General features: G+C 36.0%; 2 protein-coding genes across 2 annotated transcripts; both read right to left on the bottom strand.

The window, feature by feature from the left end:
• Positions 1 to 14,233: 14,233 nt before the first annotated feature.
• LOC108202365 (germin-like protein 9-3) lies at positions 14,234 to 15,092 on the bottom strand. Its single transcript, XM_017370747.2, has one exon. It carries the CDS (start codon positions 15,024 to 15,026, stop codon positions 14,376 to 14,378), a length of 651 nt encoding a protein of 216 aa, XP_017226236.1. The 5' UTR covers positions 15,027 to 15,092; the 3' UTR covers positions 14,234 to 14,375.
• A 1,746-nt stretch (positions 15,093 to 16,838) lies between these two features.
• LOC108201073 (putative germin-like protein 9-2) lies at positions 16,839 to 17,657 on the bottom strand. The gene has a single exon (XM_017369360.2). The coding sequence runs from the start codon at positions 17,591 to 17,593 to the stop codon at positions 16,949 to 16,951; it is 645 nt and encodes a 214-aa protein (XP_017224849.1). The 5' UTR covers positions 17,594 to 17,657; the 3' UTR covers positions 16,839 to 16,948.
• Between the last annotated feature and the right edge of the window lie 3 nt (positions 17,658 to 17,660).

Below are 17,660 nucleotides of genomic sequence, written 5' to 3'. Positions count from 1 at the left end.
AACCGAAAGCAATATAAAACAATGATATCCAGCCTTGAGTGACAGGAACAATGTTAAACAACGTAGCTAGTGGTGATCAAGTGATAACGTTTTAAGGTTTCCATAAATTTGGGGTTTTCTATAATTAAGATGATTTAAAATATACGATTTCCTGAATAGGAAAGCAGTCGCATGAAGATCAAAAATACTCGAAAAAAGCTAGCTCCTCTCTTTTCATTGCTTTTGTATAAAGATTCCAGTTAGTTGGGAGGTGCAAACTTCGCCTAAAATATGGAAACTTCAAATGAGAATTGTCCACGTACCTCTACTTTTTTATTCATCGAAGTTTTATAATTTATCCTACCACATCTCTTGTATTACTTTATTTGATACTCAACATATTTCCATGAGTACGTGACAATTGCGAATTCGTTTATGATGAAGCTCTAAAATATGTTAGATTCCAACTCTCAACACATTACGTTTTTAGTTGAATTAAACATCAGGGTATCTTAGCTAATGAAGCCAATTTGACCGAGTTTGGGCAAATATCGAAAGATAACCCAATTCAAACTAGGGTTAGTAATCAAGTGAGTTATTAAAGTGGACTCGATGTATCAAGTTGGTTATCGAACTCAAAACGATCCTAAATCGGTCATTTAAGTTAGTTACATGTATCTTTAAATACGATGAGTTTCAACTATTATCGGCATCATTAGTAAGATCTTGTTTGTTCGGATTTAAAGACGAGCCTTAGGGCTGTTTCCAACTTTAAATTGAAAAATGCATGTGTGTGTAATAAATCAGAAGTCGGCTTAAAGTCAGATATAAGTCAGACCTAACATAAAATAAAAGAAACTGACCTAAAATAGAAGTAGAAGTTAGTTTGAGGTACTTTTTCAGTGAACTTTTTTTTTTTTGATAAAGTTAGATTATCTATATAAGTCATAAATTACGCATAAATTAGTTTTATTTTTAATAATCCATAAGTCAAAATTATCCAAACATACATTTCGAGTTTCCAACTTATCACATAAGTCATGTTGAATCATAAGTCACGTTAAGTAAATCATAAAATTAAGCCAACTAAATTACGATGAGTGATCATGTAAATTAGGAGTGATTTGCTAGATATAATCATAAATTGTTCGAACCCTTATCACTACGGGAAAACAGGACATAACCGACCACTAGAATTGGTCGGTTTTAGTACCAAACAAAAAATACGACGTCGTTTTAAGGGACTGACCCACAGATATTTTTATTTAAATTGATTTTTTATTATTTTTCCACGGACAACAAAACCGACCACACAGAATGGTCGGTTATAACAGTGTGATTTCGACGAGGTAAAACCGACCACGCTACCGTCGATCGGTTTTATATACGACGGTCAGTTTTGTGCGGTCGATTTTGACCTGTTTTCTTGTATATCATGCCATAACCACGTAAACTACACGGATAAATCTGACCATTGTTCAGAGTTTAGCATTGGAAGTGGTGGAGCTAGCTAATTTTAGGTTGATTAATGTTTTGCTTAAGATTTTTCTTTTCCTAGAAAAGGTTGATTAAGCTTTTAAATAGACGTGAAGGATCGGAACTGCGTCAGGAGAGATCCGTTTTGATCGATTGAGATTTGATATTTATATGAAAAAATTATTTAAAACCGGTCTTTATCGTGAATTGAGTTATTTTCAGATTATTATAATCATTATCCCCTCAAAAATCGAAATAAAAAAATATTAACATTTTAAAGTGTGCGAGGAAAAGAAAATATCGAAAATAGGTTAATATATGTTGTTAGTCTCACAGATAAAAGAGACCGTTTGCCTGGGTTTAAAACTCGAGTTTTAAGTCTCTTTGGCTTTAAACTGAAAAATGTTTGTTTGTGTAATAAGTCAGGAGTCGACTTAAAGTCAGAAGCAGAAGCTGAGTAATTAAAGCAAGAAGTTAGTTTGTGTGACTAATTTTTTTAAACTTTTTTTTGGTAAAAATTACTCCTAAAATCATAAATTACTCATAATTCATTTTTATTTTTATTAATATATTTGTAATAACTCATAAATCATTAATAAGTCAAAATGACTCAAACAGACATTTTAAATTTTCAGCTTATTAAATAAGTTAGTTAAGTCTAAATCATAAACTCAAGTTGAAGGTGAGCTGAGAAACTCCAGATCTGATGCAGTAATTAACTCAAATCATCGAACATTATCACATAACAATATTTTGGTTTCAACAGAAGAATGACATGTGCATAAAAAATACATGTCGTTTTCTTTTGTCAAAAAATATACTTGTCGCTTCAAATATTTGTTTCGCCACCAGTGCATGATTAGTAGTTCACACGCACGTGTTAGGGGCAGGTTAAATTTGGGCCCATGATTAAATAAATCCATACAACTGGTTTTCCTAGGTTATATATTGGATAATTTCCAAAGGATTAAACTAAAAAATTCAGAAAGAATCATTGACCCAAAATGAAAGGGAGTGCGTAAATAAAGAAATCAAAGTCATTACGCTTAAATATGATATTGGCTAGTTGGTGTACGGTTAAATATAAAAAATAGGCAACTAGTCAGATTATATTATCTTGTTTTTAGCCTGTTCCACTACCAGATTTAATTAGTGCTACTGTGCTAGCATGTTGTGCAGTACAACATGTACTTCTACAGAGCATCCGAGATCATTTAGCTAAAATTTGAGTTAACATATCAAAAATTAATAGTATAGGGATCTCTTAAAAGAATTACACTTCAATCATATCGACGTTTTGTCAATAATTTTAGTCAACCTCCTATGGATGACTATATCTGTCGCATTTCTATAAGTTTTTAAGAAATCTGTAAGAAAATTACACATCATTTATTATCATATTAAACCGATATATTTGATTTATAACAATCTAAACATTAATAATATGCTATTTTTAAATTATAACCAACCAATATAGCCAATAACATCGAAGAACAATATCTTACATGTTCAATAAATTTTACTGTAGGGTTAAAAATAGGGTGGGGAAAATGGGGAACCCGCCCCGAATGGGGCAGATCCGCCCTGCTAATATGGGGAACGGGGTAGTGACATGGAATGATTTTCTACCCCACCAAAATATGGGGCAAGTATGGTATTTGTTGAATCCCCGCGGAGATTCCCGGCCCCGCATATATTTAATATAAATAAATAATTATATTAAATATAATATATTTATTATATTTAATATAATATATTTATTATATTTAATATTATTATTTTATAATACACAAAACTATAATTTTACAATGTATAACATGTCTCTTTGATTTCTATTATATTTAATTTTTTGCTTTAATATACATGTCTTGTATATTTTTATTAAATTCTGAAGAAAAAATTACTAAATTTTAAAATAATTATTTAAAGTGTAATATTATAGCAGCGGGGCGAAAGATGGGGATTAGAAATAAATCCCCGCGGGGGATGGGGCGGGGACTGGGCAGGAAAAATATATATGGGCGGGGCTGGGAAATTAGTCTCCGCCCCGAACCCGCCCCATTTTTAACCCTAATTTTAACATGACGTTTTACAGGTCCAATTTAATCAGAGATTCATGTATTCTTTTTCTATTTAAAAAGCGGAAGTTTTCTTACCGTTGTTTTCAAGTCCACTCTCGTATCCATGATTCTATCTGGCACTTCTTCACTTTCTTTCATTCTTTTTACCGGTTAAACACCCTTGCTCTCACACCATCTCTTTTATTTATTAGCTTTTCAGAAACCAGATCTATTCTTTTTTGGATGAGATCATGTAGAGTAATTTGTTATCAAGGTTGTTAGTCGTGTCCATTTTTTTTTTTGGAATGTTAGTGTTGTGAGAGTAATTGATACAACACCCACAGAATTATAAGCTACAATAATAGGATATTTGTTATGATAAATTGAACGACAATTAGCCAAGTAGGGCTACCGTTAATAATAAATGGGTTAAATCTCAAAGTGCTCACTGAAGTGAAGGGCTGGTATCAAATTAGTCATCAAACTTAACGGAGTATCATTTGAATCACTAAAGTCAAAATAAATATCAAATATATACCTCAAATATGTCCTCGAGAACTAAAAATTATATTTACGGAGTTCTATACATTTTTCTTGAATTCTACTACAACCAAATGAAAAGTTATGAATTCTAGTATTTTGGATAATACAATGAGATTTTTTAAAATTTATCTACTATTTAATTTTAATTTTGTAGTTATTTTCTAATTTAAATGAAAACAATTAGTAGATCAAATTTTAAAAATATCACTATATTATCTAAAATACTAGAACTCATAACTTCTCATTTCGTTGTGGTAGCATTCAAGAAAGATCTATAGAACTCCATAGATATAATTTTTAGTTTTCGAACACATATACGAGGTATCTTTTTGATATTTACTTTGACTTTAGTGACTCAAGTGATACCCCGTTAAATTTGATGACTAATTTGATACCAGCCCTTCCCTTCGGTGAGCATTTTGAGATTTAACCCAATAATAAATATGGGAAAATAGTCGTGTTTAAGGGCTGAGCTTGCAAAGTCACAAAACAAGGAGGCCGGAATAATGGAATTTCATCCCACCAGTACTCGGAAAAAGTGTCACTAAGGTTACACATGCCTCTCTTTAGAGTGTAGAACTTGTGGATCCGAATCCTTATGCAAGGTGCCTACATACCTTATTTATATGGTTCAAGTCTATTTTTAGGATTTATGGGTGATAAACAACAGTCAACTTAACATCTTCATATACTTAGATTTATCTAAGTAGAACATATTGTCACAGTCAGAATATGTCTTTGTAGTGTCTTTTTTATTACTGTCAATTGTAATACATGTATACTTGAAAGAAGTTCAATTCACATTGTTTGTGCCTCAAGACGCAAAAAGGAATGACAACCAGCATGAAGGACTGCTACTGTCAAGATGGTTGACAGCAATACTACACAAGGCAGACGGTTGCAAGGTCATGACAACAAGTTTATATCCGATAACAACATTGGCTGAAGCTCAGCAGACAACAAGTTTTCGCTCGCATGACAGTTGAACATTGTCATTCCTACCTAAAGCGTACTCAGGAAGCCACTATCATCCCAATCATTGATTGACAACAAGTACTGGTGTCTCCATGTCATTGTCATTGGAGATCTTGGATTAAATTTGATTCCACATCAAGTCAATCCTGTGACAGATAAAGATGTTCAACTTTAGGATTGCTGCAGAAAGATGTTTTGTAGCAGACCTACCAAGCCTACAGCTTGAATCTCAAGGAAACACAAAAGTCGTGGATAACTAGCTACCTGGAAGGAAGACAAGTCACTATTCACTCATATCTGTTAAGCTTAAAATGAAATGTTCCTAGGTTGCTTTTCATACAATGTAACAACTGTTGATTAGCATTTTAGAAAAGTCACATGGGCTGCAATATACAAAGTAGCCGTAAAAGCAAAAGTCTACTTTATATATCTGCAGAACCCGTGGTGACCAAGTTATGTTTAGCTCTGATATATGTATAGGAAACATAACTCAAGCTTAGTAGAATATTAAACAGAGAGAACACCGAGGGAGTGAAACACAAGTGTATTCCTTGAGTGAAATGAAGCTCGAGAAATCTTTTCTTGAGGTTGTAGCAAAATAACAAAATAAATAAGCCATTTATTTTGTAAAGTTAAACTACAATGTTCTAAACTTTGTTTGTATCATTCTCTACTGACATATTCAAATCTTGAATTAGTAGTTGAATTTATCAATATTGCATTCAACCCCTCCTTCTACATTACATCTAAGGACCAAAAACTGGTATCAGAGGTTGTTTTCATAGGTAAATAAAACCTGAGATCGTGTCAAGTATGCAGTAGTCAAGCATCAAGATTCCGGCGTTCGACAAAGAGAGCTACAATATCTAGAAACGAAAGATAATGCTATTCATCAAGTCTTCAAACCAGCTTTATCCTTGTTTATTGGAGAATGGCCCATTTATCCCACAGAAAGAAATTCCATCATACACCGATAATGACAGAATCGTTCCAGCTCACTGGGTACCAAAGAAGCCTAGTGAATGGACTGATACTGAAAAAGAGAAAGTAGCCCTGGATGATCATCTACAGTTAATCCTATTGGATTCACTTTCAAATGATAAAATCATGTGTGGCAATGTCTTAACATGCAGCTCAACCTATGATATGTGGAAAAAGATTTAGTTGATGTGTGAAGGAAGCAAAGAAGTCAGAGAAAACCAAAAGCAAATCTTGGTTTCTCAATATGAAGCTTTCATGGAAAATCAAGGAGAAGAGCTGACTACCATGTTTGAAAGATTCAGCAAGCTGTTGGGTGAACTGCAACTCCATGGGAAGTTTTATGACAAAAAGGAAGTCAATCTAAAGCTCTTACTCACTCTGCCAAATCATTTGGAAAGTAGAGTGACAGCTATCCGATAAGGAAGGAATCTCAACAATATTTCTCTGAAAATACTATATGGTGTTCTAAAGTCTTATAAATTAGAATACTTTCAAAAGAGAGCCATACAGTCTGGGTTGAAGAACAAGATGGCTAACATGTCTAATGCTTTAATTGCTCATAATCCTAGAATCAGTCAACAAGGTGAATCTAGTCACATTTTCTAGCAGAGTCAACCACCCACTCTAAAGATTGAGGAGGTGGAAGATGAAGATGACAAAGTTGTCGTAGATTTGGAAGATGATGAGGAAGATGAGTACTCACCCTTAAGGAAATGGAAAGTATGGACAATCCTACCATGGCATTCATGGAAAGGAAGTTCAAAAAATTTAATTTCAAAGAGAACAAACCATTTAAACTCAGGGTCAATACTCAAGGTTCAACAGGACTGGCTCAAGCAAGGATGCTGGTGGAAATTCTGGTGGAGGATACAAATCTGGGATAGTGGATAAATCAAAGTTAAAGTGCTTCAACTGTGGAGAGCTTGGACAGTTTGATGGAGAGTGCAAGAATCCCAAGCAATTCAGAAGAAGAGACAAAGAGTCTGGCGATCAAGGCAAGAAAGATCAAGGAAGAGCATATGTTGCTGGAGGCGCGTGCTGGGAAGAAACTGATGAAGAAGAGAATGAACAGATGGTGAATGTTGCTCTGATGGAAAACTCAAGTGAAGAGGCATCAAGCTCTTCAACTCAAGTACCCTCACTTGTCTTGCTTGATATGACTGTTGGTGAGTGCAAGAAAACTATTGAACATATAAGTGCTGAAATGTTTAATCTGCACACTAGTCTTTCTACAATTCATGAAGACATAGTCAGGGTTAATAGTAAGAATGAGACCTTAACTGCTGATAATGACTTGTTACTTCTTAAAATTGTTTCATTAGATTCCTTAAGATCTGATAATGAAAAGTTTAAGAATGACTTAGCATGTGCTAAAAAGATTGAGGAATATTTTAGGACTAAGTTGGAAGAAAATGAATTTAAGCTTAAGGCCTATAAGATTTCTTCTTAAGTTGTTCAGGTAATCTCTGATAAAGGCAATAAGAACAATAAGTTAGGCATTGGTTATGAATATGGGAGGAGACCTAGTAAGGAAGCTGTGTCTGATTATGTTGGTGATGATACTGTTAAACCATTCATTCTCATAAAGGTTCAGAAACCTATATTCAAAGTTATTGGATCCTAGTTTGATGAGGAAGCTTTACTCATCAAGCGAGAGCTGAATGATGAGAATGGTGTGAATGATAGTAAAATTGCCAATGAGAATAGTACTGTCAAGAGACTTGTGGCAGTTGACTCTTTACATAGCCAAACACCACGTTCAAAGAATGCTGTCAACAAAGCTGCGACAAAATCTTTTAAAGGTATTGTCAAGAGGAAACCTAAGATAGTAACTTTTGTAACTGCTGTCAAGACAGTGGAAGCTAATGATGCTATCAAGGGTAACTCGACATCAACTTTTGAATGTGCTGTCATCATAGATGTTACCAAGTCTAAAAACAGAAATGGTAAAATCAATCAAGGAAAGGATGGAGAGTATGCTAAGAGTGCACCTAGGAAGTTATGTAATAACTGTGGTTCCTCTCATCACCTTACTCATGCTTGTAAGAAAAATGTTGCTACTGCAATGTTGTCAATGTTAATAGTAATCTACACAGGACACCTATAATGGATAGATCTATGAATGTGTGTAGTGATATTGATTGTATGCCTTGTAAGATTACTGCCATTAGTACTGTGTTTAATCTGCCTATTCTATCAATTGTTAAATGCTCTCACTTATATGATATTAAAACTCCCGAGCCTACTGATGTCAGTATTCAGGCTACACCTACTAAGAAAAAGGAAGTGCCATTTTCTAAGTCACGGTGGGTGAAAAAGGATGTCAAAAATATTGTTGTTGATAATCTTGATGTGGTTGATGAAACTGTGATAACTGTAGCAATGATGTAACTGCAGGACCCAACAAAAATTGGGTACCAAATGCAACTTAATCTCATTTTATGTGCAGGGAAAAAAAGACTAAATAGGTCATGTGGACCATTGACAGTGGATGCTCCAGGCACATGACAGGTGACAAGGCCATGCTGTCATAGTTTGTGGAGAAGACTAGCCCAACTATATTTGCTTTCCTTGCTGACATGCTCCACACAAACCATCTTAGGAAAATTCTATCTTTGGAATTCCTCTAACCAGATCCTTCTTAACCAATTCATTCATTGTCTTGAAATTTAAATGAGACAATCTTTTGTGCCATAGCCAACTGTCATCTAAGCTTGCTTTGGGTCCAGATTTGTTAGTCTTAACAGCTTTTCCCTCAGTCTCAACCTTTCTCTTGGATTGAGATGGTTCAATCTTTGGTTTTGGTTGAGAAATTGGGATATCAACATTACTCTTAATGACAGGCAATTGAGGCATACACACATTGTTAATACCATGCATGTTTGAGTGAAATTGAGGTATGTTAAAAGCATTGAAATATGGATTGAATATGTATGGCATGCTAGATTGAGAGTATGGATTATGAGGCAATAAACCAGGCATCATGTTCATAGCAGATAAACACAGATGGCATAGACATAGGCATGGATAAATAATTAGGAGCAATCACAGTTTTACAATTTGCAGACAAATGATTAACACTACCACATTTACTGCATGTTTTCCTAGGAGCACTAGCATTGGGGGTGTAATTAGTGTGCTTATTGACTCCAATATTACCATTTCTATTTCCTCTTTTCTTTTTAGTCTCTTCTGATTTAGACTCACCAACATCCAATTTCTTCTTAAGCTTCTTGTCAGAATTGTGATTTCTATTTTTACTCTCATTTGTCTCGGAAGAATTATCCTCCCCTTTAACAAAAATTTTGTTAACAGGACCATATTTCTTGTTTAATTTCTTGAGAATTTTCTTGTCAACTGATGAGCTGTTTTTCAATGGATAACTCTCATCCGTTGAGCTTTTTGTTTTCAATGGATGATCACTATCCGTGTTCTCATCAGTTTAACTGACATCTGACATCTCAAGAACTTTCTTGTCTCTCTTCCACTCATTCTCCACAAAGGTTTCTCTGCCTTGAATGTTGATGATGTTTGCAGAAACATCTCTTCCAGATTTCTATCTGAAAATAATCTCTTGTTCCTTATCAAGCTATTTTCTTATAACTTCTCCTCTTTTCAAAACAGCCAAAAGATCATCCTTGGCTGTTTGACACTCAATCTTCAGTTTCTCAAACTCAATAAATTGAGCTTCTAGCACACTATTTCTATCACTGATAAATGTGTTTGCATCCTTATTCTACTGTTTTCTTTAGTGAGAGATTTTAAAGAAACATGCAAATGATATAATTCTGTAGACATCTCATTTATAGTAGCATTGCATTAATCTTTAGTTAACTCTACTAGGTTAGTGGTAAATACCCGACTGCTATTTGCAGTGCTCAATTCTTGATCTGTGGAGTTGGCCATTAGAGCAAGATTGACAAACTCTTCCTCTTCATCAGAATCATCTCTAGCTGCCCAATCATCCTTTGTAATGAATGCCCTTTCTTTTTGCTTGAGAAGCTCATAATTCTTTTTGTAGTCCATACTTTCATTGGACCTCTTCTCAACCTTAGGCTTTCTGCATTCATTTGCAAAGTGACCTGCATTCCCACAATTGAAGCACTTGAACTTGGATCTATCCACCATGCTTCTGACAGACTTGGGATTGCCTTTGAATGGTTTTGCAGAGTTAAAATTCTTTTTGAATTTTAATTTAGAGAATCTTCTTGATGCTCATCAATCCCATCACTATCTTCACCAGAATCGGCTTCATCTTTCACCTTTCCTTTTCCTTTCCTTGATTCTGAGCTCTTCCTTGACCAACTTCTCAGTTTTTTCAACTTGAGATTTTCCCTTGTCCTTGACTGAGTCCTCAAAAGATGCAACTAGATCCACAGATGAATGTCCTTTCTTTTGACTCTTTTCTATCTCTTCATCTTGTTCCATTTCAAGATCATAGGTTTTCAAAGTTCCATACAGCCTCTCAAGAGTGTAGTCTTCAAATTCTTGAGTGTTCCTTAGAGAGACTGTCATGGGCTTCCATTCTTTAGGAAGAGCTCTTAAGAATTTCATATTTGAATCCTTGACCCGGTACATTCTTCCATAAAGCTTTAGACCATTTAACAGTATTTGAAATCTGTTAAATGTGTCACTCAAATTTTCACCAGCCTTGAAATGGAATGACTCATATTGTTGAATCAGCAACTGCATCTTGTTTTCTCTTACTTGCTCATTTCCTTCACAGATGGTCCTGATGGTGTCCTAAACTTCTTTGGCACTTGTGCAGCTGATGACACTATCAATCATTTCTTGATCCAGACCATTGAATAGAAGGTTCATGGTCTTTTTATCCTTGTGCACTTCTTCAGTGTCTTCTTGAGAATATTCATAAACAGGCTTGGGAACCATTTTGCCTACCATGTCTTCACCATCAGCTCCAATACTGGTACAAACCTTCATGGGAACTGAGGTCCTTTCTCTATGCAGTTGACATAGCTTTCATCAATTGACAACAGATGCAAATGCATTCTCACTTTCCAGTGAAAATAGTTGTCTTTGTCAAGAACATGAATCTTCACTCCAGCATCCTTCTTTCCCATCTTTCTCTAGCATTGTTGATCTTTTTCCCTGTTTGGTGGGAACCTGGCTCTGATACCAATTGTTATTCTACACTAACTATAAGAAAGATTGTAGAAGGGGGGGTTGAATATAATTTTTTAAAAATTTAACGATTCAAGTAACACTTACAATAACAGAACAGATAAAACACCATATATTTAAAAATACGGGTGGATTGAATGATCCACCCGTGAGATTTTATATAGAAGAATCTGTGGATTGGTTACATTTCTCACAGCTGCAGGTTCAACACTTTAACTGTTTCTAACTCTCAGATTTTCTCTCAAGTAATTTGAACAAGTTCAACTGATGCTACTAACTTGGTTATATACTCCAAGTTTACAAAGTTTAACTAGAATACAAATTCTACACTCTAACCTAAACTATGCTGCACATCTTTGTCTTATTCATGGTGATGTCTTCATCTTTGACCATCTTCTTGATTTGATTTAGATTACATTGCATGAGATAAGAATGTTTCCGAATCTTATTTATTGTCCTAATCAGGCTTCCATGTCTATTTTAGTGCAATTCGATCCATGTGACTTGTCAGAATTAAGCTCCAATCACTTTCAATGGATGTTTGCTTCATCCGTTGAAAATGCCTTCATCCATCGAATGAATTACAGACTTTATCGATGGAATACTGTTCTAGTCTCATCAGTTGAATACCTCAACTTCATCAGTTGAACACTTTGTCTTCATCAGTTGAATGCTTGGTCTTCATCAGTTGAAACACAGTGCACTCTTCATCAGTTGAATAGCTACAACTCATCAGTTGAATATCCTTCACTTAGACAAAATTACATGGCGTTGGATATTTACAATTAGCCATCCTATTCTATCCATCCGTTGATAATTCCCAAGATGAGTAACATAACAATTACAACTGATAAATTGATAAAGATTCTAATTTAAAACATGTTACAACGTGTTTATGTTATCATCAAAATTATTGATTCCTAACAAAATATATACTATTATTTATTAAAAGTTGTCTGTGAAACGAAATATGTGATTGGTTGCAACAACAATGCATTCATGAAGGTCCGTACATGATTAGCAGGGTCACCCGTTCCATCATACGTCTTGATAGTGTGCAACTTAAAATTCTGGGAAATCGTTGATGCCATGATCTTCTTGGTGAATGGGGGAATTGGATTGTCGAGGTCACCTATAGGCAATAAATGGATTCTATTCATACCTGTTTTTTCAGTGGTATCAACCCTCGGTTGAGGTTCGGGCGGTTGCTGCCTTGCTTGGTGTGCCACCATGTCTCTCCTTAATTGAGCAATCTGCTCTTCGAAAACTCAGATCCTGGCATCATATTCCTGGTTCGTAGGACCACGGGACTCGGGGTTATTCTGCCTAGAATGGTGTTGGGAGTCTCGGTCCTGGTCTCCGTCTCTTCCCCTGCGTGGAGGAATATCACAGTACCTATCTGATTCTTCATAGGATTCATAATCTGTTAAATGAGCATCTTTCGTTCGTGGTTTCTCAGGTGGTCGTCACGACGGTTGAATAATGAGTCCCAGCAACAGTGGTTGTCGCCACGAGGCTAGTCATAGGAGGCATAGTGCCTAAGATCAACAGGGTTGAGGTTTGAGCAGTGGTGGTGGCTGGATTCGAGGTTCCAGCCGTATGGGTGGAGAGTGGAATTGGCTGGGTGGAGGTTCCAGCGATGACCTGAGTGGAGGGTGGATCCTGGGTTACAATGTTGTCTCCGGTCCACGGGGGATGAACTTCTAAGCGTAATTTCACGGGTCTTACCATAGTTGCCGTCTTCTTCCCACATACGGCGCCAAATGCTATGGATCGTAGAACGAAGGTGAACCGTCGTACTTTTAAGACTGTTCTCGAGGTTCGAGATTCCTACGTATCTTTAGCTGTGTAAAGAATCAAGTTTGAACGTAGTTTTAGTTTGGAGGGGTAGAGCCCTTTATATAGTAGTCTTGATGTTAGCGACTGATTGAAAGTATGATTCCACGTATTAGAAACTTCGTAGAAGTAGGTTTTCGTATTTGAGATAGGATAGCACTGATCTCTGATCGTAATCCTGTGTCATCGATGTTTATCTATGACTCTAGTTGTTTATCATCGTAGAAGTTGAACACTCGTAGAACTCTGAAGTTGTAGAGCATTCTATTTAGTTTCCTACTCATAGTAGGATTGCGAATTCGGGCCATGACAAGGCTTGTTCCTCGATTCCAGCCTCAAGAGGGCTGGGAGCTCAACTCTTGAGTTTTGACAGCCCATGTAGCTCAATTGTAATGTAACCCAATTGTGGGCCTAATTATGAGCCACATAATTAATCACGAAATTAATTAATAATTAAGTGTTTCAAGCCTTTACTAACTGGGCTTTTGTGTTAGTGGGCCTTAATAATTCAATAATAATTAAGAATTATTTCTGACCTCTATCACAACCCCATATAAATACCCTATATCCTGCTTCATATTAATAAATAATGCAGTGAATGGCTTTAGCATCTTGTTTCCATATAACGCTTGGCCGGAGAGAGAGGTAGTTTGATGTTAGCTAATTTGGTCACAGAATCCCATCAAGCATGAAGCTGAATGTCACCAGCTTAATCAATCCTGGACAAAGTATTATGCCGTGGGATTGAATTGCAAGGCATGTGGAATTGCAAAGTGCAATACTTATGCAGGTGTGTGGACAATGTATGTAGTTACTACATTTGTGCAGCATGTATAATGGAGCCAAAAATAGTTAAAAACATGTAGGATCCTCAGTTCACCTTCTCCACTTGATATAAGAACCTGGTCGATGATGAAGACGAGTTCAACTGTGGCGCGAGCTAGTATAAGGAGTACGTCCAAGTATGAACAATGCACCTAGTAAAAAAGAGTTACAATACTTTTTTCTCGTTACAAGACTCCAACAACAGCACATGTCTATACGCATATATGTGAGGTGGTTTGAAAATTGAGATGTCATTGAGGGATAACATAACATATCGAGCTCACTTTGTGACTCACTTGATTATTAACCCAAACATTATTATAATGCTTGTTCTTCGTTTCTGTGTTTTGCGCAGGCAGGGTTGGGCGCCTCTTAATTTGATATAATTAGCTAAAATAAAGTTTTGGAAAGCCTAATAGTGAAAATTCTTGCCTGGAAGACTTGTTATTTAAAAATGAAAAATAAACAAGTATAGCACATATATGCCCAGACGGCATTTAAGTACATAATGAAAAAATCATTGTCCAATCAAATAAACTATAAGTGAGTTCTCCTTTATTAAGGCTTGGGAACAAGACCAGCCTTGATTTTCTGAATAGTTGCCACATCTGTTTTGAACGACAGAGCCAAGATGTTGTCGTCAATTCCAGTGGCGAAGACCGTGCTTGGAATTGAAACAGTTCCTGCATTACAACTTCCAAATGCAGAGATTGCCAAAACAGGCTTCTTTGCATCAGCATTGAACTGAAAATGAACAAGTCCTTTAGGAAACACAAACAAGTCACCAGTTTGCAGGGTTTGAGTGTAAAGTTTGTTAGTCGTATCAATAAAGCCAACTTCCAAAGTTCCATCAAGAACGAAAATAAGTTCAGATGCACGTGGATGGGTGTGAGGAGGGTTTGTAGTCCCTGGTGGGAACTGAAGTGCAGCATACGAAACACTTTGACCGTTGAGGGCGGGGAATTCTAGCATGCCAGCCTTAAAAACCTTGAAAGTTGGGGGTACTTGTCCGCCAACAAGTACCCTGAAGCCAGTGAAAGTGAAGAAGTTCCCATCAATCGTCGTGTTTCCACTCCCTGAGGTCAGGTTTGATGGTACTATGAAGTCAGTGAGGATATCTGGATCACCGGCTAGTGCAATCTCAACGATTGCACAAGTAGCTAGTACTAGTAGCAGGAACTGGAGAAGGGATGATCTCGGTGATTCCATAGTGATCACTGGCTATATTTCAATACCAGTAAGGGCTTTTGTTCTGTTTTCTTGGTTGAAAGGAGCTTAATTTTATGGGGAATTTATAGTACTCTCAGACCCTGTTGTTATTGAAAGACATTCGGCTGGATGTTGTGAAATACAATGTATTTATCTTTGGTATTGCTGTTGGTTGATGTTCTTGTCATTTTTCCAGTAATTTCGTCGAAATATCATCAACACAAAGATTAATGTGAACGCCTGTATGTTGATCACAGTTTTTGGAATCATATTGTACTGGAGCTTTTGTCTCTCAACTGATATTAGATTAATTTAGAAGATTATTGCTATCAGATGTTATAATCAGTACAGGCCTCCACTAAATGAATAAGAGCAGTTGTTATCGGTTGATGTGGTCGTTTGGCTTAACTTAGGAATCCTTAATTACTTATAAGTGAGAAGTTACTTATAAATGAAAAGTATGTGCGTGTTTGGGTAACCAAACTTCTGGCTTTTTTTCTAAGAAGCCGAATTCTACTTTTCTTGACCCGTTTCTATAAACAACGAGAAATGCTTATAAAAAGCTGAGAATGCTAGATTTTGTTTCCAGGCTCTTACTTCTTTCTCAAACAGTTTAATCACTTTTAAGTCTAAATTTAAATCTAACTTTTAGTCCGCTTCTTTACCTTAAGAAAGAAGCGTTTTTTTCAAACTTACCCAAACGGCCCCTAAGTGTTTGGCTTATAACTTGTTTTACAAAAAATGTACAAACAAACTGATTCTGACTTATAAGCGGGTGCCAAAAGAAATTGTAGCCAAACATGCCCGATGTTTCGTAATGATTTAATTTTCTGAGACAGAATTTTGATGGCAATGTCATGAGCAGAGAGTCCTATAGAGTACAAAGACTAAACTATGAATCTTCTTTAAACCAAATCTGGACTGCTGAAATTTGTACGAGGTGTAGATATGGCTAGGAATATTTCGATTTCTTCCCAGATTCTAAACCTGTCGTACTTCCTATTTTTTTTATAAACGAGCACTCCAAACTCCATTTTATTTTGAGTCTATTCATTCCATTTTCTGTATAATAAAATACAACATAAAAATGTAATGTTTGGTGAGGTATTAGTACGAAAAAATGTCAAAAATACCTAATTTTTAGTTTACCTTTTCCTTACCAGAAATTTCTCATCATTTTTTATCTCAGTATCCCAAAAAGTTTTATTTTCTTCTTTTTTTGAATAAAGGAAGAAAAAAATCAAACATCAGACAAGAGTGTCTCCAACACATACAATGTGGAAGATGAAAAATCAACGAAACTGTTACGCGTACAAGAAAATCCAACCAAAATATACTAGCAAAAACAAGTGGAACACCAACCTTGCTTCTAAGAATTTTGGCAAAACCAAAAACTTGTGCATATAAGAGCAAGTCCAATGGTGATGTTAAAATAGATGTAATTATTATAATAATTTAAAACAAAAAAGTGGTTTTTGATGCTAAAATAGAACTTATGGTAGATGCAAAATAGCACCAAACATATCCAAATAAAGCTCTATTCTAATTACATAATCTTAAAGTACATGAATATATTTGTCACTATTACTTTATTTTTGCCACTTGCATGCTTATGTGGCAATTATAGCACCATCTATACTTCATTCTAAATATAGAATCAAGTATAGCATTTTTCTACTTTTAGAACCAAGTATAGCATTGCATTGGAGCTGTCAGTTTTAAAATAATACATTATTGTAGAAATGACATCACTCCTAGCATTGCACAGGAGATGCTCTAATCTCATATGGATAACTCTTCATAGATTGTGCATAATTAAGAGCATAGTTTTCTTTTTGCCTGTATTGTTTTATTGATTTTTAATATGGTTACTGCATTGTAGGAACAACTTCAATAAATCATTATTCAACAAAATAAATAAATCAGGCCTTTGGGACAAGACCAGCCTTGATCTTCTTAATAGTTGCCACATCAGTTTTGAAAGACAGGGCCAAGATGTTGTCATCGATTCCAGTGGCGAACACGGTGCTTGGAATCGACACAGTTCCTGCATTACTGCTTCCGAATCCAGAGATGGCCAGAGCAGACTTCTGCGCATCAGCATTGAACTGATAGTGCACCAGTCCCTTGGGGAAAACAAACATGTCACCAGTTTGCAGTGTTTGGGTGTAGAGTTTGTTAGTAGTGTCAATGAAGCCAACTTCTAAGGATCCATCGACCACAAAAAGAAGCTCTGATGCACGGGGATGGGTGTGAGGAGGGTTGGTGCTCCCTGCGGGGAACTGAAGTGCAGCATACATCACACTCTGACCATTCAGAGCTGGGAACTCGGCCATGCTTGCTTTCAAGACCTTAAAAGCAGGGGGTGTTTCGCCGCCAACCAGGACTCTCATGCCAGTGAAAGTAAAGAAGTTTCCGTCAATTGAGGTCCCATTGCCTGAGGTGAGGTTTGCTGGAACTATGAAGTCTGTGAGGATATCTGGATCACCTGCCACCGCTATCTCAATAGTCGCGAATGTAGCGACTAGTAACATGAAAAGATGAAGGATAGACTTTACTGATGCCATGGTGATCACAGACTTATAATTTGAATAATGTTAATGTAGGTTCTTGCTTTCTTTCTTATCTGGTCTG

This window comes from Daucus carota, chromosome 9, assembly GCF_001625215.2.
Source record: "Daucus carota subsp. sativus chromosome 9, DH1 v3.0, whole genome shotgun sequence".
In the NCBI taxonomy this organism is placed as follows: domain Eukaryota; kingdom Viridiplantae; phylum Streptophyta; class Magnoliopsida; order Apiales; family Apiaceae; genus Daucus; species Daucus carota.
Note: the sequence above shows the minus strand (reverse complement) of the source record. Positions and strands in the feature narration are given on the sequence as shown.